This window comes from Plasmodium cynomolgi, chromosome 7 (genome assembly GCF_000321355.1).
Source record: "Plasmodium cynomolgi strain B DNA, chromosome 7, whole genome shotgun sequence".
Lineage (NCBI taxonomy): Eukaryota > Apicomplexa > Aconoidasida > Haemosporida > Plasmodiidae > Plasmodium > Plasmodium cynomolgi.
The window spans coordinates 1,308,300-1,332,720 of record NC_020400.1 but is presented as its reverse complement, the minus strand read 5'-3'; the positions used below and the strand labels follow the sequence as shown (position 1 = coordinate 1,332,720).

The 24,421-nt window shown below is 49.5% G+C and overlaps 8 protein-coding genes across 8 annotated transcripts; 7 read left to right on the top strand and 1 right to left on the bottom strand.

Annotated features, from left to right (window-relative positions):
• Positions 1-1,001: 1,001 nt before the first annotated feature.
• On the top strand, positions 1,002-1,595 carry PCYB_074040 (hypothetical protein; the record flags this gene model as incomplete). Its single annotated transcript, XM_004221801.1, has 1 exon — positions 1,002-1,595. One exon carries the CDS (start codon positions 1,002-1,004, stop codon positions 1,593-1,595), a length of 594 nt encoding a protein of 197 aa, XP_004221849.1.
• Positions 1,596-3,770: 2,175 nt separating this feature from the next.
• On the top strand, positions 3,771-8,749 carry PCYB_074030 (hypothetical protein; the record flags this gene model as incomplete). Its single annotated transcript, XM_004221800.1, has 3 exons — positions 3,771-7,491; positions 7,949-8,250; positions 8,633-8,749. The coding sequence occupies 3 exons, from the start codon at positions 3,771-3,773 to the stop codon at positions 8,747-8,749; spliced, it is 4,140 nt and encodes a 1,379-aa protein (XP_004221848.1).
• Positions 8,750-9,266: 517 nt separating this feature from the next.
• Positions 9,267-12,623, top strand: PCYB_074020 (hypothetical protein; the record flags this gene model as incomplete). Its single annotated transcript, XM_004221799.1, has 2 exons — positions 9,267-11,003; positions 11,454-12,623. 2 exons carry the CDS (start codon positions 9,267-9,269, stop codon positions 12,621-12,623), a joined length of 2,907 nt encoding a protein of 968 aa, XP_004221847.1.
• A 233-nt stretch (positions 12,624-12,856) lies between these two features.
• Positions 12,857-13,842, top strand: PCYB_074010 (30S ribosomal protein S6; the record flags this gene model as incomplete). Its single annotated transcript, XM_004221798.1, has 2 exons — positions 12,857-13,557; positions 13,728-13,842. The coding sequence occupies 2 exons, from the start codon at positions 12,857-12,859 to the stop codon at positions 13,840-13,842; spliced, it is 816 nt and encodes a 271-aa protein (XP_004221846.1).
• Positions 13,843-14,544: 702 nt separating this feature from the next.
• On the top strand, positions 14,545-16,180 carry PCYB_074000 (DHHC-type zinc finger protein; the record flags this gene model as incomplete). The annotated part of the gene is made up of 4 exons (XM_004221797.1): positions 14,545-14,777; positions 14,849-15,033; positions 15,194-15,808; positions 15,926-16,180. 3 exons carry the CDS (start codon positions 14,545-14,547, stop codon positions 15,367-15,369), a joined length of 594 nt encoding a protein of 197 aa, XP_004221845.1. The 3' UTR covers positions 15,370-15,808; positions 15,926-16,180.
• A 1,334-nt stretch (positions 16,181-17,514) lies between these two features.
• Positions 17,515-18,922, top strand: PCYB_073990 (peptide release factor; the record flags this gene model as incomplete). Its single annotated transcript, XM_004221796.1, has 1 exon — positions 17,515-18,922. One exon carries the CDS (start codon positions 17,515-17,517, stop codon positions 18,037-18,039), a length of 525 nt encoding a protein of 174 aa, XP_004221844.1. The 3' UTR covers positions 18,040-18,922.
• A 1,592-nt stretch (positions 18,923-20,514) lies between these two features.
• Positions 20,515-22,122, top strand: PCYB_073980 (aspartyl aminopeptidase; the record flags this gene model as incomplete). The annotated part of the gene is made up of 2 exons (XM_004221795.1): positions 20,515-21,549; positions 21,619-22,122. 2 exons carry the CDS (start codon positions 20,515-20,517, stop codon positions 22,120-22,122), a joined length of 1,539 nt encoding a protein of 512 aa, XP_004221843.1.
• A 723-nt stretch (positions 22,123-22,845) lies between these two features.
• Positions 22,846-23,930, bottom strand: PCYB_073970 (hypothetical protein; the record flags this gene model as incomplete). The annotated part of the gene is made up of 4 exons (XM_004221794.1): positions 22,846-22,907; positions 23,074-23,332; positions 23,523-23,636; positions 23,844-23,930. 4 exons carry the CDS (start codon positions 23,928-23,930, stop codon positions 22,846-22,848), a joined length of 522 nt encoding a protein of 173 aa, XP_004221842.1.
• Positions 23,931-24,421: the final 491 nt, after the last annotated feature.

Here is a 24,421-nt window from a genome sequence, read left to right as displayed (position 1 = left end):
TTTCGCTTCTCACCGCTGGGGGAAAACGACCCCTTAGGGGTTTCTGTTGCGCCAAAAAAATGAATATCCCCCCTGTGGCGTGAACTTTCCAGGTGGGGGTACCCTCACCACGGAAAAGAAAATGCGGCTTTTCATATCTTCTCCTTCCGCGAGGACGTATAAAAGAAAAAAAAAAAAGAAGAAAAAAAGCGCATTTATGTGCATGAAATGATTTTCCTCCCAACAGTTGCATCACATTCGCGCCACATGTGTCATTGTCCATCCGCCTCTCCAGCGAGGACTCAGTTCGTAAAAAGCACGCCGTCGTTTTTTCTTTTCTACGTGGTGATCCAGCAGATGAAGCTATTCTCCACATTTCTGGCGACATAACATAGGGACCTTATTTTCTTTATATTTCCCTGCGAGGAGAGTGCCTTTTTTTTTTTCGTTTGCTTTCACATGTTCATCAAGTAGAAATGGACACCTCTGCGTGAATTTTTTTGCCCAAACGTGTGGGTGGATGCGCTTCTTTTTTTTTTTTTTTTTTTTTGTCCTTCACTGTGGAGACTTCCCCTACCCGGGGTAGTAACCACTGGAGTAGGAACACCTAATGAAGAACTCCCAACTCGGGCTCACCGAGAAACTGCAGTTTGCTCACGGAGGGAGTCTCCCCGTAATGACATGTGCTGTCCGCCCACTTCGACGTCAACCACCATATTAGAGGAACGATTGAGAAAACTCATTTGGGGGGAGGCATCGGTCGGTGGAGGGCCTCACCCATTAGCGTGATAATTCGCGTAGAGTTAAACAGCTTTTCTTTGCATGTGCGTTGTTAACGAGGGCAGCTGCACAGTGGTTGCTCCGGGCGCGACAGCTGCAACGGAGGTGCGCGCCAAATGAGCAGTCCGCCGCGATCCCTCTCGCGATCCCACAATGCAAACCGGATCGCCCGGATCACCTGAATCGCCTGAGTCGTTCGAATCGCTCGAATCGTCTACCCCCCTTCCCCCCCTCATGCAAAAATGGACGGCAAGAAGGGCCGCACCTTTGACATCCTCCCCCCTCCACTGGAGAAAATAAAAAAAACGGACAAGACGAAAAGAAGCCAGGATGAAGCGAAGGAACTTCCCCGTAATGAGTTGGCACGACAACCACCCCAACGGAGTACCCTGACCCTCAAGACGGTCATCAAGAAGACCGGTCCCATGCCACAGGAAGGGGACAACCAAAGGAAGGAGCAAAAGGAGCATAAGGATCACAAGGAGCAAACGGAGCATAAGGAGCAAACGGAACAAACAGAGCAAACGGACCAAACGGACCAGACAAAGAAGGCCACTAATTACGTCGCCCAAAAGTACAGCAACGTCATTTTAAACAGCGACGAAATCAGTGCAGTCCTCAGTAGCAACTCGCATTTTAAGACGCTCGTCGAAAGTGAAAAAGTGTCTAACTTTATGGGAGACTATTTGAAGAATCCATTAGTGGCCATAAAAAAATACCAGAAGGACGAAACGATTGCTCGATTCCTCGACTGCTTATTCCAGTACATGAATCAGAAGAGTCGCAACGTTCATTTGGCGAACCTTTCCGACAGTTTCACCATCCCCAGGAGGTGACAAACGGGGCCGCGTCTGCCGGTGTGTCTGCCGGTGTGTCGTGTATGGCGGTGCGTCTTCTGCCTCCCCTTCTGCCTCTCCTTCTGCTTCTGCCCTACCACCTGCACACGGTGCGTCCCACTCGAAATGATCAGACACACGAGCAGGTACACAAAGGGGTGCAACCGTCCAGGTGTTTTCGCAAGGCGCACTTAGTGGGGATGCTGCCGAAAAGCTACCAAAAAGCTGCCGAAAAGCAATCCTCTAAATTGGGCAAAGATCGGAACCCCCTGCCCCCGGCGCAGTTTTCTCCACGTGGCCCACGCCTCCCCCCTGACTGCTCCATCAACTCGTTGGTTGCCTTTGCCCCAAGGTAAACTTGCGCGCAGCGCACCCCGCTTATGCAAAATTAAAGATGAAGTCATGGCACGATGAGCAACCTCCCTGACTAGGCCCACCGCTGCGCGTCCATTCGGTCGTACCGTTCGTTCATGAGCGGGTTCTCCGGTAGACACCGGTGTAGATCACCCCGCTCGGCATCGTCGGCATCGTCGGCATCGTCGGCATCGTCCGCATCGTCCGTATCGTCCGCATTCTCCGCATCGTTAGCGCGCCGACACACCCACTTCTGCACTGTACTGTGCTGCATTGGCTCCTTTCCAAGGCTCAATCTGGTCACCTCTCTGCTGGGCGCATTCACTCAAGGCGGGGATACTCCCCCCACCCCCTACGGTTACAATTCGTGCAGGTACCTGCGTGCACATACCTTTATGAATCCACGCGTAGTCGAAGTACATGACCTTTAAAAAGGCGAAACGTAAAAGGAAGCTCTAACGCTCCTTTTGTGGAGAAATCTCACGTACAGTTGGGAGGAGAAAAAAAAAAAAAAACGGGAAAAAAAAAGGAAAAAGAAAAAAAGAAAAGAAAAAAAAGGAAAAAAAAAAATGTGTACCCAACTAGCGGAACGAAACTGCTTGACGCGTTACCAGGTGTTCCCAAACGGGGGGTACTTTTCATTTCCCAAACCCCCCACACCGAATGGGCATAAACTCAGAGGAGAAACACACCTCATCCGTTCACTACAAAGGTTATTAAAGTTGCATCGTCCCAAAGGGACTGTATGCTCACCCATGGGGAATGCATCATCACCGTTCCCCAGCGCCTCCGCATTTTTGCCCAAAGGTCGGTCGGTCGGTCACCAGTTCGGCGCACCCTCCCCCTTCGGAGTTTCCTCAATAACCAATTTGTGCACGCACCCACTTGTGACTTTTTCTTCCCCCCCCAAATCGGTGTTTCCTTCTTCTTATACTCACCTCACTGTTTGCTACTAGCGACTCGCAACTCGCTTCCCTCCAATTGCCGCCTCGCCCACTCACGCCATAGGGGACGTAAAAAAGTATGACCTGTTCAGGCAAAAAAGAAGAAAAAAAAAAAAAAAAAAATAAGGCAAAAAATAAGGCAAAAAAAAAAAGGCAAAAAAAAAAGGAAAAAAAAAAGGAAAAAAAAAAAGGGAAAAAAAAAGGAAAAAGCTAATCCCTTTTTTCATAAAAAATGAACAAAGTGTGGTCATCCTTTTATGCATAAAAAGAGGACCCCCCTTGGGAAAACTTTTTTTTTTTTTTTTTTTTTTTTTTGCGCCTTTGCAGTTCGTCCCATCGTTGCTTCTTCCCCTCTTTGCTTCTTCCCCCCTTTGCTTCTTCCCCTCTTTGCTTCTCCCCCTCTTTGCTTCTTCCCCACATTGCTTCTCCCCCTCATTGCTTCTCCCCATTATTGCTTCTCCCCATTATTGCTGCTCCCCCGCGCTTCCGCCGCCCCCCAGAGGGACGCGTAACATGCATTCGCGCGCGCGCTTGTGTGTGGCCGAGCGGGAGCGAAGGGGGGTAGTACAGCGCCCGAGCCAGCCCCAGGAGGCAGCCCCGGAAGGTAGCACCTGAGGTGGTCACCCCAAGTTATCATTCGAAGATATCACCCGAAGATATCACCCGAAGATATCACCCGAAGATATCACCCGAAGATATCACCCGTAGCAATCTTCTCAGTGAGCAACCCGCGAAGCCGGAAGAGCTACGCGAGAGAGCAACCGCAGCTGGTACCGCCAGTACAGCCTACACCGCCAGCACAGCCTACACCGCTAATCCCGCTAATACCGCTAACCCCGCCTACGCCGCTCCCCCCGCTAACACCGCCAATCCCGCCATGGAGGACAAACTGGAGAGCGACTTGCTGACGGTGTTCGCGCGGAGCGTGTCGAGCAACTTCGAGGACATAAAGCAGAGCGAAGCGAAGATCACGGCGCTGTACGAGGACCCCAACCGGGAGAACTACATCCGGCTGCTCCTCAAGTTCGTCATGTACCCATACGATGAAAAAAACGAAAAAAAAAATCTCTACGATGGAGTGCTAAACAGGAATGTAAAAATAGCAATCATGATAAGTATAAAAAACTTCGTAAAAAAAAGTGTTCACAGTAACTTAGAGAGTCTAGAACTCAGCCCCGACTTGAGCATACAGATTAAGCATTTCTGCATGCACTTCCTACTCGATGTGAACAATGAAGACATACAAAGCTTGGACAAATATTTCTATGAGATTCTACTCTACCTATTCAAGTTTAGCATCTGTGACGATTACGATTATCTGTTGTTTTATTTAATCACTCTTTACATTAGCGATGGTGGAGCAGACAGTGTGGTGCAACTACTACACAGTGATGAGAGGAAAAAGGTGGACGATACAGCTAAGATCATCGATTGCATCATGCTTTACGTAAGGAATAAGGAAATAATGGAGGAACTAACCCAGGATAACTTCTTCGTTCAGTATGGAAAATTTTTATCCAACTTGGAGGAAATTAAAAATGTCATCTGCTGTCGCAATAAGTCTCTTAACGATGATATTGTAAACTACATTAACAACACGAAGAGAGTGTACAAAACGAATGACAGACACAGCTTGTTCCTGCTCAGTGATTGTACTTTGTATGGCTTACCCGGAGTTGGTGTGGCTAGTCTTTCTAACATGGTTAGTGTAGTTAATGTAGTTAGCGCGGTTAGTGTGGATAATGCTGTTAATGCTGTTGCAGGAGGGATGGGGAATCCACAGTTTGACTTCCCAGGAAAGGGAACCATTGCTAACGATTACAACGGAAATGTGAAACTCGTTCCACTTGCCACAGCCATGGCACACTCCTCCCGTCATCATATAAACACTACTCTCCTGAGAAAAAAATTTATCGCCATGAAAATAGTTAGAAAAATTGTGAAGAAATACAAAAATAATGATTATGTATCCAAATATGATTTGAAAATAATCCTCACACATATTGAATTTCCTTTAACTCTTTACTTTGTCTATCTTTATGGAAAATTTTCTGAGAGTAGTGGGTACCTTGCGGAGAAGCTAAACGTCTCAGGGGGGGGTCCCAACGCATTACTTACAGCGTCCGGAGCAGAACTCAAACCCAGCGAAGTGTATCTGCAGATAAGTAACTGCTTCCTCGCCATGAACTACCTCCTACAGAATATGCACGTATACTTGAAGATATTTTATGCCATCATCGGAGTGGATCTGCCTGAATATTTTGAGGACAATTTTGAGGTCCTTTTCAACATTTTTAATAATATGCTTCTCTACGATGTTGGCATGGTGGGGAATTTCGTTCGCTACATGGAGTTGCTCTACAGCGCGGGTGCTACGTCGTCCTACAGCGCAGGCGGGGCTTCTTCCTTCAATGCGGCCGCTTCTTCCTTTAATGCGGCCGCCCCCCCCTACAGTGCGGCCGCCATTTCCACAACCGCGTCGCAGAGCCCCGCTGGCCAGTTCGCCCCCCCACAACTGAACCCACAAGAACTGTCCAAGCTGAACTCCAAATTTTTGCAAAACGTTTTAAAATGCAAAGTGATGTTAGTAGATGTAATCAAAATAATTTCGGAGACGTATCAGGATGAATCCAAAAAGTACATCGTGAAGTTAGTGTTTTCTTTGACCCAAGTTCTTTACTCCGAAAGTGACAGGAATTTGTTATGTCACAATTACAACTGCCTTGCATCTACCATCAAGCTCATTCATCACATGAACTTGAATAAAAATGACTCGAACCCATATAAGGACAAACAGTTTCTACACAAAATTATCGAACGGGTTCTACATCACATCCGACTTAGACGAATCGATATAGAGGAGATCCTAGATGCAGATCTGGAATACTTTAGGAACGACCTGAACAAGGTGAACTCCTTTTCCGTCAGATCTGCGGCTACCTATTTTTTGAAAACCCTCTGTGATAACTACTTCGACGCTTGCTTCCCCATGTTGGAGGTTAGAATTTTTGCAAGGGACTCACTCATGTTCTTTGGTCCTTCTGCCACTTCGTCCACTGAGAGAGCCGATGCAGTAGGGGGAGGAGGTGTCTCTACAGGCGTTTCCAACACGACGCAGATGCAACAGAACCATTTTGGAAATCTCCACAGAGCAAACTCATCCGAGGAGAGTAACCTCCACCATGTAGGGATTGACAAGAATGACCCCTTTTACGAGGCCTGCAATTTGGAGTACAAAATACAACTAATCACCTGTCTTGGTCAGGTAAACTTGGCACAGAACTTTTATGAACAGAACGTGCAACACATTCTTAAAGAATTCGTTATGACGGCCAAGATGAAGTACCCGGACGTGGACGCCCTTTGTTATAGCATCCACGATTACGACTTTGCGAGTCGGCCAGGAACGAACTCCGCCAGCGGGGTGGGGCACGGCGCGGCAGGGCATGGCGGGGCAGGCCACAGCGCGGCAGGCCACGGCGCAGGCGGCCACACCGGAGTGGTACACAGCGGGGCAGGCCACACCGCAGGCGGCCACAAATCCGTTTGGATCTGCAACGAAGACCTGTTCAGCAAAAAGAACACAATTTATCTGCTCTCCATTTTGAAGTTCCTCCTCAATAATAGAAGCATTTGCATCGGACCCAACAACGCGTTAGATGTGTTTACCTTCCTACACCACCTGCTGTTCACGGATAAAGTAATGATATACTGCTACGCGTGCCTTTGCATGAATCGAATTCTGAATCAGCAAATCGGTAGTGACCTCGTGCAGGTAATCTTCACCAATTGTTTATCGAAGACACTGACCAGATTGTTGTTCCTGTTGAAATATCACGTACATGTAAAGATCCTAAATGAATATATCCTAATTACCATTATGAGGATATTCCTTTTATGTCCTGAGAAGCTAGCCAATTTATATGTCCCCCTGTTACTTATCCTAGACAATACTATCAAAATAATTATTAACGATTCACATAACCCTCTCTTTAATCATTACCTCTTTGAGTTACTCACTATAATAATCTCCTTAATATACAAATCGAAAAATGAAAATAATATTCATCAAGTAGAAGATTTCTTAATATCAACTTTTTCTCAAATTTTACAAATGTATGTACATGATTTCATACCATATATTTTTCAAATATTGTCTATAATTGTAGATAATACCTGCACTGTTCAGAAAATTCATGTGAAGATTTTGAGTAACTTATACGAGATGGATTTATGGAAAAGTACTGTTGGTAATGTAAATGGGATAATATGTGTTTTACGAAGTTTTTTTAAAAAGCATCATCTCTTTGAGGAGATCATTAAAACGAACATGCAACAGCTTTTTAATATTTATCATTATTGTTTGTCTAATAAGAAGTTGTCTACAGATTCGTTCCAAATTATTTTAATTATTTTTACTTATCTTCCTGTGGAATCATATAAGACTTTCTTGAAGCCTCTCTTCGTTTTACTGTTCACATTTCTTCAGCAGTACAAGAATGACATTATTAAGATTAAGGTGGTTCATGCGCTTTCTGTGTTGGTTCTCAAGACGGACGTTTCTCTTTTCGTCGACACGGTGGAGCAGATACACGCGGGTGAGGAGTGGCGGCGTAGCGTTTGCGCAGCGGTTGCGGAGTGGCGGCGCAGTTGGGCAGCGGTTGAGGAGTGGCGGCGTAGCGTTTGCGCAGCGGTTGCGGAGCACCTCGCCGGGTCATTAACCCAGCACACTGCGCCTCACCCTTCCTAACCGCCGCTTCACCTTCCCTAATCGCCGCTTCACCTTCCCTAATCGCCGCTTCACCTTCCCTAATCGCCGCTTCACCTTCCTAACCGCCGCTTCACCTTCCTAACCGCCGCTTCACCTTCCTAACCGCCGCTTCACCTTCCTAACCGCCGCTTCACCTTCCTAACCGCCGCTTCACCTTCCCTAACCGCCGCTTCACCTTCCCTAACCGCCGCTTCACCTTCCCTAACCGCCGCTTCACCCTCCTAACCGCCGCTTCACCCTCCTAACCGCCGCTTCACCTTCCTAACCGCCGCTTCACCCCGCAGGCCTCATCTTCAACGTGCTGAAGAACCTTTACATGCCCATCCTGGACAAACTCATCAACGTAAACGAGAAAATTATTATCTTCCTGGCGTTGACCAAAATCATGAGTAATGAAAAGATCCGTGGAGAGCCCTTCGTCGTAGATATACTCAACCTCCTTAACCAAAATATCACCAATAACGAACTCGTTTTGAAGAAGACCAAGGTGCATCATCAGGAGGTGCAGAAGGACGAGCTGGACAAAAACTTCGAAGTCACCTACGTCAAGCTGCAGATGATCAACAGCGACAACATTAACGACACGGTGAGGAGGAGGGAGCGCGTTTAGAGTGGAAGCATGTCTAGAGGCATGCGCGGAGGCCCTCTCCCGACGCGTCCCCCACTTATGTGCAACGCGTCGATCCACTTCCCTACCGATAACCGCTTTACTGAGAATCGATTACCGATAACCGCTTTACTGAGAACCGCTTTCCTGAGAACCGCTTTCCTGAGAACCGCTTTCCTGAGAACCGCTTTCCTGAGAACCGCTTTCCTGAGAACCGCTTTCCTGAGAACCGCTTTCCTGAGAACCGCTTTCCTGAGAACCGCTTTCCTGAGAACCGCTTTCCTGAGAACCGCTTTCCTGAGAACCGCTTTCCTGAGAACCGCTTTACTTATCACCTCCCTGCCCCCCCCCCCCTCCGCAGGTCCTGCGCGACATCAACATCAACCTGGAACTGAAGCAAAATTTGTACAACTCCGTGTTCATGCAGATCTGCCACACAAACGGGTTCAACAGCATCCTGCAGCTGTTCTCCAGCTGAGCGCAAGTGAGGAGGAGTCCCCCAGCGGGGAGCAGTCGCCCAGCGGGGAGGAGTCGCCCAGCGCGCAGCACCACACTCGTCGACGTGCAAATCTGCACAGAGGTGAGCCTTCTCTCCCCTCCCATCATGTTGGCGCGCCCCGTTTGTGTGTCCCATTTGCGCTCCCCATGTGCGATCCCCATGTGCGATCCCCATTTGCGCCCCCCATTTGCGCTCCCCATGTGCGCCCCCCATTTGCGCTCCCCATGTGCGCGCCCCGTTTGAGCACCCCCCCTTTGGCGCCTGACCGTGCACAGTTGAAGCGAAGTAAATGTATTCCTTAGTGAAAAAAAAAAGAGAGTTCACGTGAAAAAATTAATTGTGCCAGTTTTAGCCACGCGATTGCTAACGCGATTGCTAACGCGAATGCTAATGCGATTGCTAACGCGAATGCGATTGCTAATGCGAAGGGAAATGTGACCGGCTCCCTGCATCCCCACTTTGCATACAGCGCGCGCACGCTCCACTCAACCATACAATGAAATATTTTTTTTTAAACTGCATTAACAACATAGTTAAAAGAAAAAGGGAAAACAAAGTGAAAATACTTTTGAACTTCATTTTGGAAAAGCAGCGAGATGGGTACTTGTGCGACGATGATGTTGTGTACCCTCTGTCAGCGCTGTGCTCCTTCCTGAATGAGTTGAGCGAGCAGTTGGGACGTCGGGTCGACGCGAGACCGCGTCGGGTTCAGAAGCAGGACGGGAGGAGAGGTTGGCAGCCCCAGGCTGGGAAAGGATCCCCCCCGCAAGCTCCTACGCAATCACCCACGCCGCTGACCAGGCTGACCAGGCTAACCAGGCTAACCAGGCTAACCCGGCCAATCGCGCCGCTAACCAGGCTAACCCGGCCAATCGCGCCGCTAACCACGCCAACCACGCCGCTACCCCCGCCAACCCTACTGCACCACTTTGTGCGAACTAGCCAGCTGCACGTGCGCTCCTTCGTCGAAGCACTTTTGAAGCAGTTCCACGCAAAGGGTGACGCGTCAGAGGTAGCCATACGAAGTTGTACATACCTGCTGAATGCGCTGTGCCTGTTGGACTACGACGGACAGGCGAACCACTGCAGGGAGCTCCTTACCAGAGTGGTGAATTCGTTTGTCCAACTAAATAGGAGGTACCTACACCATGATGAGAGAAGCGACCGAAAGGGTCAAGCCCCAGTAGGGACACACACCCAATTGGGGGTAATAAGGACCACTCAGAAGAACGACCCTTTCAACAAACAGATATGCAGCCAAATGGTAGTAGAAATCCTCACAGTAATTAACAAGCACTCTGCAAAATTAAAGAGCTCCAAAGAGCACATGGATCTACTGAGCGTGTTCTACCTGGAGTTGGTTAATTACTTGTTCGCCTCAACCACACTTGGTGTAAGGCCCCCTACGGAGGGTCACCACACCGATAAGCATCCTCTTCTCAGGGGGGAGAATCACCACACGGATAAACTTCTACGTGATAAAGGGAAGCCCCACCCACGGGTCGTTGTAACTAGCCATATTGATCCAAACCGCATGAACTTGAATCGAATCAAGCGATTCTACACGGAGGTGCATTTGGACGTCCACCACTTTGTTAGTATCGCCCTGTTTGTGAACAGATACGCGGAGGTGCTAAACCGGTTCGACCTCCGGGAGGGGGGTTCCCCGAGGGGGGCTACTGAGAAAGCCCCCTACCATGACTACCCCATTAGCAGTGACCACTTCCTCCGCACGATAAGCACAGCCACTGTGCACATCTACCTGAATCTGTTTTGGAGACCGAAGTGGGAGAAGTCCCCAAAGGGGAGGGACTCCTCCAACAAACGACAACACATATGTAATGAAGTCACACATCTCGGAAGAGTCCCCTCTCAGAACCTGCAAAAAGGACCAACATCCTATGCTTACCCAGAACCATATGCATCCCTCCAAGGGGAACCCTCGAATGGAAGTTACTCTCCCTTTTTCTTCATGTGGAGTTACTTCCCTGAGCAATTTATGCAGCTGTACAGGACGGACAAAATAAATATCGATTTGGTTGTACGTCAGAATCTTATGGATTTGTTGAGCTGTTTGAAGACCCTGTCCTTGAGGGTACTAGCTAGCGATTCGATCACATGTGATCACTTTAATAAGAGAATCTACAGCCACATCGTATCGTTTAAACTCCTCCTAAATCTCATGAATGGGGAAAGGTTACCCCGAAAAGACTCCCTCGTTAATGCACTCTCTGTGTATTGCCATTTTTGGGACTTCCTTGTGAAGTTCTACGTCTCTGTGATTTACACGAACAGTTTGGTCTACCTGCTTGGCTGCTTCTGCGCAGGCGGGGTGAGGTACATGAACGGGAGGGGCATGAAAGGGACGGACATGAACGGGAGGGGCATTAAAGGGACGGACATGAAAGGGACAGACATGAACGGGACGGACATGAAGGGGACGAGTCGCGACCTCCACATTCGGATCATAAACGAGGAGGTCCTGCGCAGATGGGAGAGAGCAGGCGAGAATGAGGTGGATGCTCCCTCGGGTGAGCAGTCATTCAGCGGGGTACACGCCCCAGAAGGTGAGTACCCCTATGGATCGCCACACGGATCGCCACATGAATCGCTACTGAGATCGCCACATGAATCGCTACTTAGACCGCCACACGAATCGCTACTTAAACCGCGCACCCCGCAGTGCCCCCCCCTGCTGGCCAACCGGAGGCACCTCTTCAACATGTGTAGCCTCTACGCCCAGCTTAACTTCCACGACGAGTCCTTCGCCCGACTGCTAGCCAAAACGACGACTCATAATTTGACACAACTGGGAAAGAAAGATATCATGGCGGTTGTGTTCTTCCTAGGGAAAGCACCCCCAACTCAGGGAGAGATGCTACTTCATCACTTAGTGAGACACATCCAACAACACATCACCACCTACGACATGAGCGACTTTCACTTAACATTTAAGGCACTCCTCAAATATACCAATCAACAGGAATGGAAAGGTCCTTGTGTCACTCATATGACCACTATACTACACCATGTCCTTATACGTGTCCTCATTGTGTGTTACGAAATGGAGACAACGGAAAAAGCTGCACAGTTACCATGTCAGGGAAAGGCCAAGGAGGAGATTATCACCCAACAGGTTGATTGCACTAGGACTCTTCATGAGTTTTACGATGTGCTTCTCTCCCGTGGGAGACTCAACAAAGAGTTAGTCACCCAAGGGGGCAACACTACTCCATACGTACCGGAGGACAGTGCTTCCCTCTCCATTAGCCAAGAAGAAATTCAAGCAATCTATTCAAAGCTGAGAAGATCACCCGCTTGGTTCATATCGGGCAGCGGAATGCTCACTCGAGGTGAGAAGAAGAACCAATTTCTGCGGGACACTCTCAACATATTAAACGTCGCAGTTAAGCTAATAAAGAGCAAGTGCTTCCCCCTGTTCGATGATCGCTACCTTGCTATGTACGAAGCCCGTTGCCTCTCCCTGTGCGACGCTCTGTACCTTCTCATTAAGCGAACGAAGAATACCCGAAATTGCTTCAGTGTACCGGAGTGGGTCAGCTTAATCCTCTGCCACTGCAATGTGGGCCACATGCCGGATTACCTTAACGAGTATTTGGCACTGCTCCACGGGAAGCTCCCTGCCCAGCTCCGCGAGCAGCCCCCAGCGCAGCTGCATGGGGGGTGCGGGGAACTCCTAGGGATGCACAACAAGGACCTCCGCCTCATTCGGATGTTATCGCATCGCCTAAAATCGTTTCACTTGAAAAACGGGGAGCTCTTTGCACCCTTCTGTATGCGTGCAGAGGGGCGGACCCCCTGTGGGGTGGGCACTGCCATCCGGGCTGAGTAGGTGTAAACCGTGCCGCACGCGAGCTGCCAAAATGGCCAAACTGTGGTGCAAATTTCACCTACTCACGCCCCCCGCATGTTCACTTTAGCCTTTTCTGTTTTTTTTTTTTTTGTGAAACCCTCGCGCCGTTCCCTCATTGCTTTCTCACCGCTTCCTCACCGCTTCCCCACCGCTTCATCACCGCTTCCCTACCGCCTCCTCACCGCTTCCCTACCGCCTCCTCACCACTTCCTATGCGCCCCCTTTCACTTCTGCTCGCCGCCCTCGTCACCACCTTGCAAAGCCCCCTTTTTGCTCGCCGGCCCCATCAGCAAGCGGCCCTGGGAGTTGCCCCCGTGCGTCATGTAGTAGGAGCGGCAGGAGGGTGGGCATTCATCGCAGGACGCGTCAGTCGAGTTAGCAACCGGAACAGTTACTCGAAGAGTTCCCCGAAGAGTTGCCCTAACAGTTTCCCTAACAGTTTCCCTAACAGTTTCCCTAACAGTTTCCCTAACAGTTCCCCAAGCTGCGCACAGCACAGGGCAGGTCCTACTGTAACCCAGGGAAGGGGACGACGTAGCCACTTCGAACTCAGGGGGTCCCTAAATGATTACATCTACAAGCTACTCCTCCGGAGATTCAAGAAGGTCACACAAAAAGGTCCACGAAATATTTTCAAGTCTGTACTATCTCCCCGAAGTAGCTACAACATCGACATACTCTTCTCCTGTAACTACACGATAAGTCAGATTAAAAAAAAAATTGCAGAATACATATATGAGCTGAAGCAAGTAGACGGAGATAAATTTAAAGCCGTTTATTTGGGAAAGAGGAGGTTGGTCCGTCCGATTAAGAAACAGCTGGAGGCATACTACGTTTTGTTTTCCTTTCAAATGTACCCCTCTGTAATTCTCGAAATTAAAAGGAAGCTCTTCCTGCAGGACGCCGTCTTGAGGTTCGTCCCACCAGTGCGCCGGAGAGAAGCTCCCCTGCAAACCGTCACCGCGTCCATGCAAACGGTCACTGCTTCTCCCCGTTCACCGCTTCTCCCTGTCATCGCTTCTCCCTGTCACCACTTCCCCCCACACACCGCTTCTCCCTTTCACCACTTCCCCCCTTTTACAGATTCATGGTAACGAAAAACGAAAAGACCTCCAGGAACCTCGAGTACGAGGAAAATGAACCTGTCCGACAAGGGCTGGCCGCCACCGAGGCGCAATTTTTTAAGAAGGCGGACTGATGGGGGATGCACACGTTCGTTCCTTCGTTGCGCATGATACGGCTCCGTTTTCCTCCCCAGCGGCTCCCCATACTGTCCCGCTTGCCGCTCCCTCTGCTACCCCCCTTGCTTCCTTTTTTTTTTTTGTTGCTGCCCCATCGCTCACCTCGTGCGCAGCGGTGTAGCCCTCGCGACCAAGGCTGACTGAACGAGCCGCTTGGACGAACCCTTGCAAATGAACTCTCCCCAAGGGGGAAAAAAAAATAAAAATAAATGAATGAACAGATGAATGAATGACCCAATTATATAATGACCCATTGCTTCAATGATCCAACGAATGAATAACGCGCCGCGCATGCTTATACACTAGGCATGCTTATATGCTAGGCATGCTTATATGCTAGGCATGCTTATACGCTAGGCATGCTTATACGCTAGGCATGCTGGCACGCTGCCGCTCCGCCACTCGCGCACACGCCCCTTCGCCGCATTCACACCAACTTGGTAAATCATAGCTGCGCGTGAGAAGGGTGAAAAAGGGGAGAGCAATCAAAATGGTGCCGCGGCGGGACTTTTTTCTCTTCCCCAAAGGTTGACTACACACAGGGGTGTCCCTCACGCGGTGCTTACACGATGATCACACGATGCTTACACGATGCTAACACGATGATCACACGATGATCACACGATGCTCGCACGATGCTCGCACAATCCCTCCTCACGATGAAGAACCCCCTGCCGCTCGCGGTCGTATCCATTAAGCTCGCCGTCCTAGCCACCCTAGCTCATTTGGTGCGCACGGGTCAGCTTCTGGACGATGGGCGAAGCTCGTTCTTCTTCCTCTACGCCGCATCCTTCTTGTTCTATGCCATCTCGTCCCTACGCGACCCGTACGAACCAAGCCGAGCGAGGCGCGCCCAGCCCAGCTACCTAACGAGCCTCCTCAAAACGGTGTCGTGTTAAATCCACGTTGCGCCCCTCCTCCTCACCATGCTACTCTAAACGGTGTTCCTGCCCCCCTTCGTAGCGGTTACCTCAAGTCTTGTCCCCTAGCATACCTACCCAATGATGAGCGAGCTGCATTCAAAGCGAGCTTAAGTGAACGCACCGGGGAACATGGCCAAAGGAAAGATGCACCAACAGCTGTTTCCATCACACATGATGAGATAACATCATCGGATTCGTTATCCTCCGAGACAGTCAGTACCAATGGTTAGACAGAAGGAAGGGGGTGGTGGTGGTATTCCACGAGGGAAGACACGCTATCAGGTGTATGTTGCTTGGTTTCTGTCCCCACCTCATATGTCTAACAGCGTGCATATTTTTTTTTTTTTTTTTTATCATCACTACTGTAGCCCTGCAGAAGTAACTCGCATTTACGATTCACCCCACTTCCCCAAATGCAGGAGAACTCGACAGCCTGACCATTATCCACCACAAGAACCACAACACAGTCATTACAGAGAGAAGAATGCAGAAAAAACAAAAGGGTGCCACCATTCGGGGCGTCCACCGCAACCGCCGAGACAGCCCAGACCAACCCGATGAGGATCACCTCCCCTCCACGAACCAAACGAAGTACGCATGTCGAGAAAGCACCCGAGTGGGGATCAAATTTGAAGGGAAGTCTGATCTCCAAGCTGGGCGAAGAGTTTACCCCCCATTGAGAAGAACCCCCCTGTGGCATAACCTCCGTCTGATTGCCCCCCTTGGGATGAGAGCAAGCGTGAATGAGAACGGCCCCTCTAAGTTCAAACCCCTTTCTGTGACACAACTACACCACGTGGGATGCAACGCTGGAGAGAACCATGATGCAGGACCAACTCATGTGAAAAAAACGATAGGGGATCCACTTAAACACACCCCAATCATATGCTCTATGCATGTTAAAATGAAGCCGTCCGCTATCTTTCGCGTGCGAGGTGGTGAGGTATACCAGTATGGTACCCCACTCTCCTACTGCTATGTGTGCGCCATTGTGCAGGTAAGCGGAGGGTGAAAAATCTCACGGTGGCTGCTCTGAAGGCGGTTCCTAGGAGTGTCCCCGCTGTAAGCACTTTTCTCCTTTTTTGTACCGCAGCGCATACAGTCTATCCTACCCGCATACCAAATGAACCCTCTTTGTTATGACGCTTTCATATCCCTTCGGCAGATCTTGCGAAGTAGGCACTGCAACGCCTGCCACAGGTGCGTGCGCACATTCGACCACCACTGCCCATGGATCAATAACTGCGTCGCAGAAAACAACAGAGCCTCCTATTTAGTGTACCTCCTCTTTGAAGCCATGACGGTTTTTCACGCACTTAGATTACTCCTCCGAGTCCTTTTAAGGATGCTTTTTGGAGAAAATGGGTTCGTTTGAGGAGAGGTGCATACGGAAGCGGAATGGGAGGAGGGACCTACACGGGGTGGCTGGAGCGCACATGGGACCACCACCTGGGGTGTTGTCTCTCTGTGGGGACCTCCTCCCATGAGAAGCTAAAGCGCCCATTTGGCTAGCCCATTTGGTTATCCGTTCCTCCACACCTGCCGCTTGTCCGCTTAGCCGCTTATCCACTCGCCCCCCCCCTTTCGCAGGTGGTTCTTCGCCTGGCTGGTGGTGCTCTTCCTCGTGCTGCTTTTCTTCTTCACGATGATTTCCTGCTTGGTCATCTACCACTCGTACCTCTGCTTGGTACGTGTGCTCGGAGCGTTCAAGGAGCGGTCCTGCATCACTTCTGCCCGATTATACTCCACCGGTTGGCCGCTCCACCGCTTAGCCGCTTCCCCTCCTCACCGCTTCCCCATTTCAGATAAACGAGACGACCCGCGAAAACACTCTCCGGGCGAGGAGCACGCCGGAAGGGGAAGCCCCAGGAAGAAGGAAACCCACAGGATCCTTCTTTCTGGGATACCAACAGAATGTCCTCATTTATTTTTCCAACCTACCCTTCGCGTGGATCTGCCCCCAAGTGGTCAGGCAATACGTATCAAGCTGGCTATGTCGCACAAGGGGCGTTTCCTGGGGGACCCACGGGGAGATACTTTGGAAGCCAAGTAAGCAAAAAAAAAAAAATTAAAAAGCTACGCGAAAGGGGAGTTATAAACGTGTTGACCCTGTTGACCATGTCGAACTGTGTTGACCCGTGTTGACCCTGTTGACCATGTTGACCCGTGTTGACCCTGTCGACCCTACTGACCCGTGTTGACCCTGTCGACCATACTGACCCGTGTTGACCCTGTCGACCCTACTGAACTGTGTTGACCCTACTGACCCGTGTTGACCCCGCTGACCCGTGTCGAACTACAACGACGAGTGAACTCACCTCCCAACGGAGGAAGCTCCAAACGAGCGAACAAACGGAAGGGTTACCGCGACGACTTACTCGCCATCAACCCGGGTACTCCCCTCCCTGGAGGAGCTACGCACACGAGATAAGGTCACTTCCTTCGTGCAGACCCGAAGTCCTCCTTTCGAAGTCAGGCCATTTTTCTCTCCATCTTGGAGGTAAGCCATCCTTCGAGCGCGCCGCCTTTCATGTGTAAGGGAAGAAAAGGGATAGCCCACATGAGCTCTTCTCCGCCGCGCCTTCCTCTTCCTCTTCCTCCTCTTCACCCTCTTCCTCCTCTCCGCCGCTTCCCCCCCCCCGCAGCACATCGCAGCATGCGTAAGGAGGCAATTCTCCCCCGTGACCCCCTGGATCGAGTAACCCAATGAACAAACCGCTGAGCACTGCAGTCAAGTACTTCCTCTCTCCGAGCAGCAGCAGATTCTTCACTTCCATCCCGACTGAACTGACTAAAAACCAACAGAAGCTCCTCATACAGCTAGCCAAAAGAACCGTTTCAAGGACAGGGGATGGCAGAACCTATCAGAAAATCACCAAAATTCAGGAACGGTGCAAAATATTGAAAACTCTCCATGACGACTTAGATGTGTATGCGCAGCTCTTCCAGGAGAGTGGCTTGATCGACGGGGGGCACAACCATGACAAGACCATCCACGAGGTGCAGTCCTCCTCCGTTATGAACACAGACGATGATGTTAGGCAGCTCCTGCGCAACATCGAAGACGTAGGGGGCATCCTCCTACAGGATGTGCTTGACTTTTACAAGAACGTTGTCAACACGGAGCATCACTTGGACACGGAAGAGGTGAAGCTGGAGGTAGGTCAACCCGTCTTTCAAAAGGATTCCCCCCAACGTTCATTCCAGCCATTAAGTGCCCCCCCTCCATAACGTCCATTGCAACCATTAAGTGCCGCCCCCCCACAACGTCCATTCCATCCATTAAGTCCCTCCCCCCCACAACGTCCATTGCAACCATTAATTGCCCTCCCCATCCCTTCAGATCACCCCCGGCGTGGGGGGCCTCGAAGCCAAGCTGTTTTGCAACGACCTACTGAGCATGTATGAAAATTTTTGCAAACTGAAGAATTTCCATTGCAGTCTCATCAAAGGAGATAGTGATGATACCAAAGATGGAAACAGAAGCATCGTCGCAGTGATCAAAGGAGAGCGTGTGTATGAACACTTCGTTCAAGAAAATGGAATCCATCGAGTACAGAGAGTACCAGTAAATAGTAAAAAAATACAAACCTCTACATCTGTCGTATTTGTGTTTGATGAGGAAAGCTTAACAAAGAAAATTCAAAAAAAAATGAACATAAATAAAAGTGATCTCTTGATCGAAACTAAAAGATCTGGAGGAGCGGGAGGACAAAGTGTTAATAAAAATGAGACATGTGTGAAGGTCCTCCATAAACCAACCAACTTATCTGTGGAGGTACAAAAAACCTCAAGCCAAATACAAAACAGGAGTATGGCCATACAGGCACTTAAGACCAAACTGTTCTGTTTTTACTACCAGCAGGAGAAGGACCTTTTTTTTAAGTACAAGAAAAATAAGAAAATGAATGGAGATAGAAGTGAGAAAATACGAACGTACAATTATGTGAGTGATTTTATTACTGACCATTTGAGCAATGTGCAGTATCCTGGGATCGATCTCTTCTTCAAGGGTGATGGTCTCGTTCGCCTCGTCGATCACAGCAGACAGATTTTCTATCGACATCTCGTCGACGAGGCGTTGAGCTTCATCTTGGCTCGCACGCAAGAGTGACGCGACGCGGTGAAGCGCCATTGGGGCGAACCCTCCCGGGACTGTCTCTCCGACCGCCCCACGTAGTTACAGGTACGTACGTGGCGCATATGTGGTGCACACCTGCCTGTGTTACTCTGCCCCTTAATTGTACCGCTTCTGAGAATGCTTACGCTTGGGGGAGGGGGAGATCACCCACAACGGCCAAGGGAGCATAACGGCTAAAGGAGCATAACGGTCAAAGGTTCAAACGGCCAAAGGTTCAAACGTCCAAAGGAGCATAACCACCAAAGGAGCACAAAGGAGCGCAAAGGTGCGCAACTCTCGCGCCTACCTCCTCAGTCAGCATACGGTAAGATCAGCCCATGTCGAACCTTGCCCATTTGACTTCGACCGAGTGGGAATTCCACCACGCAGTTCGAGGCACACGTTCCGTCGATGCTGCACAAGAATTGATTTTCCAAAAGGGGTGAGTGAGGCTATGGGCGCACTGAGGAGTGATACAAAGAGGGACATTTAGTGGTTTCCTTCGAGGGGACGTGTGTCTCACTCAGGAGAACTGGTGGGCAGTAGTGAATTTTTTTTCCACCTGTTTTTTCTATCTGTTTTTTCTATCTGTTTTTTCTATCTGTTTTTTCTATCTGTTTTTTCTATCTGTTTTTTCTACCTGTTTTTCCTATCTGTTTTTTCTATCCGTTTTTCCTATCTGTTTTTCGCTTTTTTTTTTTCTTCCCCATTTGTGCCCGTCGAACTGGCAGTGCGTGGGCCATTCTGCGAGGCCTCCTCCTTCCTCCTCGTCGACTTGCGGGCCGCGCCCTTATTTTATTTTATTTTATTTTTTTGTGTCACGTGAAAGGTGACGAGTGGTTGCCTCGTGGATTGCTTATCGTTGCGCCGTGTACCAGTTGGTGTACTTCCCGATTGGCTGTGCACTATCCTTTTTTGGGGGGAGGTTCCGCTCACCTAAGCGATCCTCCGCGCATGGAGCCTCGATGCACTTGCGCATACAGGCTGTGCGTGCTGCAGTGACCAGGTCACAGGGGCTGACCTCGCGCGACTGGGGAAGCCCACGAGAGAGGTACTACCATCACAAAGAGGTTATTGCCAACTAGCCCGCCGCCAACCGAGCTTATCCCGCTTTTCACACTTCTAAGGTGCTTCTCAGTTTAGGCAATCCCGCCACGCAGAAGGGTTCCTTTGCTTCTTTGCTTCTTTGTTTGTTTTATTTTTTTTTTTTTTTTTTTTTTTTTCCTTTTGAAAAAGTTATGAACAGCTCAAATTTTTCACTTCCACTTATTCTAGTTGGTGAATGACCCGAGGAAAGAGTTACAGGGTTACCAAGCTAGAAGGTCCCCGAATTATAGGGTTGCCAAGCTAGAAGGTTGCCGAGTTATAGGGTTACCAAGCTGCGGGGTTATCAACCTACAGGGTTACCAAGCTGCGGGGTTACCAAGCTGCGGGGTTACCAACCTACGGGGCTGCCTAAAATTGGGAAGGCGTTGCTGGGGAGTCGCCACTCAACTGAGGAGTCACCACTCAACTGAGGATTCACCACCCACCTGAGGATTCACCACCCAACTGAGGAGTCACCCCTGCATCGAAGCGACGACGCCATGGAAAAGAAGGCGCGCGAGTACGCTCAAGGAGCGGTGAAGTTCATACAAAAGAGCGGGAGCAATTTCCTTGCATGTAAAAACCTGCGAGAGAAATTAGAAGAAAAAGGATTCAAGAGAATACAAGAAGGAGAAAAATGGAACCTACGAAAAAACGAAGGATATGTATTCAGTAAGCAGAACAGAAATATATGCGGATTCTTTATTGGGAAGGACTTTAACATAGAGAAGGGTTCTATCCTTATTTCAATTGGTCATATAGACTCCTGCTGTTTGAAAATATCTCCAAATAATAACACCGTTAAGAGTAAGTTGAACCAATTAAACGTAGAATGCTACGGGTCAGGGTTGTGGCACACATGGTTCGATCGTAGCTTAGGCTTGTCTGGTCAGGTAGTCTACAAGAGAGATGGCAAGCTTGTGGAGAAACTAATCCAAATTAACAGATCCGTGTTGTTCCTTCCTAGTCTTGCTATTCACTTGCAAAACAGGACGAGGTTTGAATTTTCAGTAAAAATTAATTATGAGAATCATTTGAAGCCTATCCTATCCACTGTTTTGTATGATCAGCTGATGAAAGGGAAAGGGAAGGAGAAAGGGGAGAGGGGCACAGATACAAATGCCCTTACGGAAGACGCTGCGCATGTGGGGAAAACACAGGATAAGCGCCTGGACGGAGATGACTCCTCCCCTAGCTGCCACTCCCATCAGGAAAATCCCAACTCATCCCCACTCCTCTACACACTAGCAAAAGAGTTGCAGTGCCAAGAAAATGACATCCTTGATTTCGAACTGTGCTTAATGGATGTACATGAGCCTTGCTTCACTGGGGCCTACGAAGAGTTCATCGAAGGGGCGAGATTTGATAATCTGTTAGGTTCTTATTGCGTCTTTGAGGCGTTCGCGGAGATGACAAACACACTAAAGGGGGGAGCGCCAGCAGCACCGCTCTCCTCCTCTGTCCCCCCCGAGGCACACGCAAACCTGTACATCTGCATCGGTTACGACCACGAAGAAATAGGTTCCCTGAGCGAAGTCGGCGCGCAGTCTTACTTTACGCAAAATTTTATTAAGCGAATTTTAACTGCCATTTGTTCTCCCCAGGTAGCAGAGAGTACACCCTCATCCACTTCTGCTCCTCCCATCGATGAGTTGTATGGAAGTCTCATGAACAGGTCTCTCCTGCTCAACGTCGACATGGCACACTGTAGTCACCCCAACTACCCAGAAACGGTACAGACAGACCATCAGTTATTCTTCCACGAAGGAATTGCTATCAAATACAACACGAATAAAAATTACGTCACTTCGCCCTACTACACATGCTTACTTAAGAGGACCTTCGAGCTATTTGCTTCCAATTTTAAGGAGAAAATAAAATATCAAAATTTTATGGTGAAGAATGATACCCCTTGTGGTAGTACTGTGGGTTCTATGGTTGCATCGAACCTTTCCATGCCAGGTATTGACATTGGCATTCCACAGCTAGCCATGCATTCGATAAGGGAGATAGCCGCTGTGCGGGACGTCTACTACTTGGTCAAGGGGATCTTGGCCTTCTACACCTACTACAGTCACGTGCACGCCTCCTGCGTGCCCGATGGGTAGCGCCACTAGGGGGAATCTCCCCCCATGTGTGGGTCTACCATGCGATTCTACCATGCGATTCTACCATGCAGTTCTACCATGTGATTCTACCATGCGATTCTACCATGCAATTCTACCATGCGATTCTACCATGCAATTCTACCATGTGATTCTGCCATGCAATTCTACCATGTTATTCCACCCTCCGTTTCAACGCCGTGTTTTTTTTTTTTTTGCATGCCCTTTTGGGTCCCCCCTCTTCCACGCCCTATAAACAAGTCGAACTTAAAACGCTTCTCAGATGGGGGGGTCTCTTCTCCTCTCCCCTCCCATGACCAAGTTCCGTAAAAATGCAAAGTGGGTGGAATTGTAAAGCAACATTTGATTGGAGGTGCCGAAGGGCGAAAAAGAAAAATGTGCCAAAAAAAAAAGTGCCAAAAAAAAGGCAAAAAAAAAGGCAAAAAGGAAGGCAAAAAAAGAAGGCAAAAAAAGAAGGCAAAAAAGAAGGCAAAAAAAAGGGGAGCAAAACAGGTACCGCGCAATACTGCTTCTCACTATGTAAACACATCAGATTAAAACTCAGTGGTGTAGCTCTCCATCACCGTGGCGAGACGGGGGCATGTCAAACATTGACCCCGTAAGGCTCCTTTTTGTACACATGAGTCATCTGCGAACTGGGCCTCACTGCATAGGGTCGCTCCTCCTGGTGGGCGCTCCCCCTGCTGACCAACTTGGTTCTCCCCACTACTGACCGCCACTCTCCGCCAGCTCCTTTGAAAAAGTCAGGGCAGCAACTTTGGAGTTTCCTGCATGGATGGAAGGTGAGGCATACGCGGGAAGGTGTACGTGGTGTAGTGCGTGGTGCGGTGCGTGGTGCGGTGCGTGGCGCTGTGTGTGCCCACAGCGAGGCTGTACCACTGCACGGGTGAAGTGGTTTGCCCATCCGCTCAACCGCTCGGCTGCGCATCCTACCTCGGTCATGCTCCTTCTCCTCATCGTAAAGCACAACAAGGATATTGCCCCCTGGCACTTTGATCAGGTGGAGACCGCCCTTCAGCTTGGCGCATGTCGCCACATCGAACGTGTATCCTTCGAATTCCAGATCCCTCTCGATGTTTATGAACTGATACTTCGTTCCTCCTAGCCACACTCCGTCGGGTGCGTAGCCCTCCTTGAAGACGGTCAGCAGCGTCTGTCCTTCGTTAATCGTTTTTTTGCTTTTGTTTCCATTCTGAGGGGAACAGGGCACGACACGCACGTGAAAAGCATATCGCAATCGCCACGCGAACGGCGTGTGTCACGTAAGTGATGTGTGTCATTTGCGCCATGCGCAAAGCTCATCTGACACGACTGCGCCATGTTTCAGCACACCCCGTTCAAACACACCCCTTTGCGGGGACCTATCGCTCCCCATGGCCTACCTCGTCCTCAACCTCAATTTCGAAGTCCTCCTTGTAGAAGAGGCTCCACTTGTCAAACTCGGGGTTGTTCTCATCTGCTTGCGCCACGCAGGCGTACACAACTCCGTCTTCCTCCTGCAGGTGGGGGGGGAGAGGGGGACATCAAAAGGATCAGTTATACATCGCACTATGGAAACGCTCTCTCGCACGTGTGTAAATATGCATGCGTATTTGTTCACACGTTTACACTGTGTCACCTTTTTTTGGCAACTCACACCGCATCGTGCGCTCTCACAATTGCTGCTAATCACAGAGCTCATCACACCGCTCATCTTGCCTTACCGATGCCAACCCCGCGGCGGACACCTGGTTGGTGGCCAACAGTCGGTCGTTCAAATAGCTGTCCCATGAGTATTCTTCTTCCGCCATTTTGCTCTCCTCGTTTTTTTTTAAATTTCGCGCAGTGCCCAAAAAGGGAGGCAAGTACAACGCAGAGTGGGAAAAAGGGGGCAACGAAAAGGAAAAGAAAGGGCAACGAACGGCCAAAGAAAGCGCAACGAATGGGCAAAGGAAGCGCAACGAATGGGCAAAGGAAGCACAGGAAATGCGTGCGGAACGCACAAACGTGTGAACAAGGCGAAACTTCAGCAAACGTAAAAGTTGTAAAAAAGTGAAACACGAAAGAGGGACGAGCAGAAAAGGAGAAAAAGTGAACGAACACGGCTGGGGTGATATGTTAACTGGTTTGCCAACTGAGAGCTGAGCAAAGGATGGACGCGAGCAGAAAATGGAGAACGAACAAAGGATGGAAAAGTGAAAAAAAGATGGCGAGATGAGCTGATTAAATCAACGCACACAGCAATGAAAGGTAACAGATCAGTGTAATCAGCCAACCAGCTGAGTGTTTTTTTTTTTTTTTT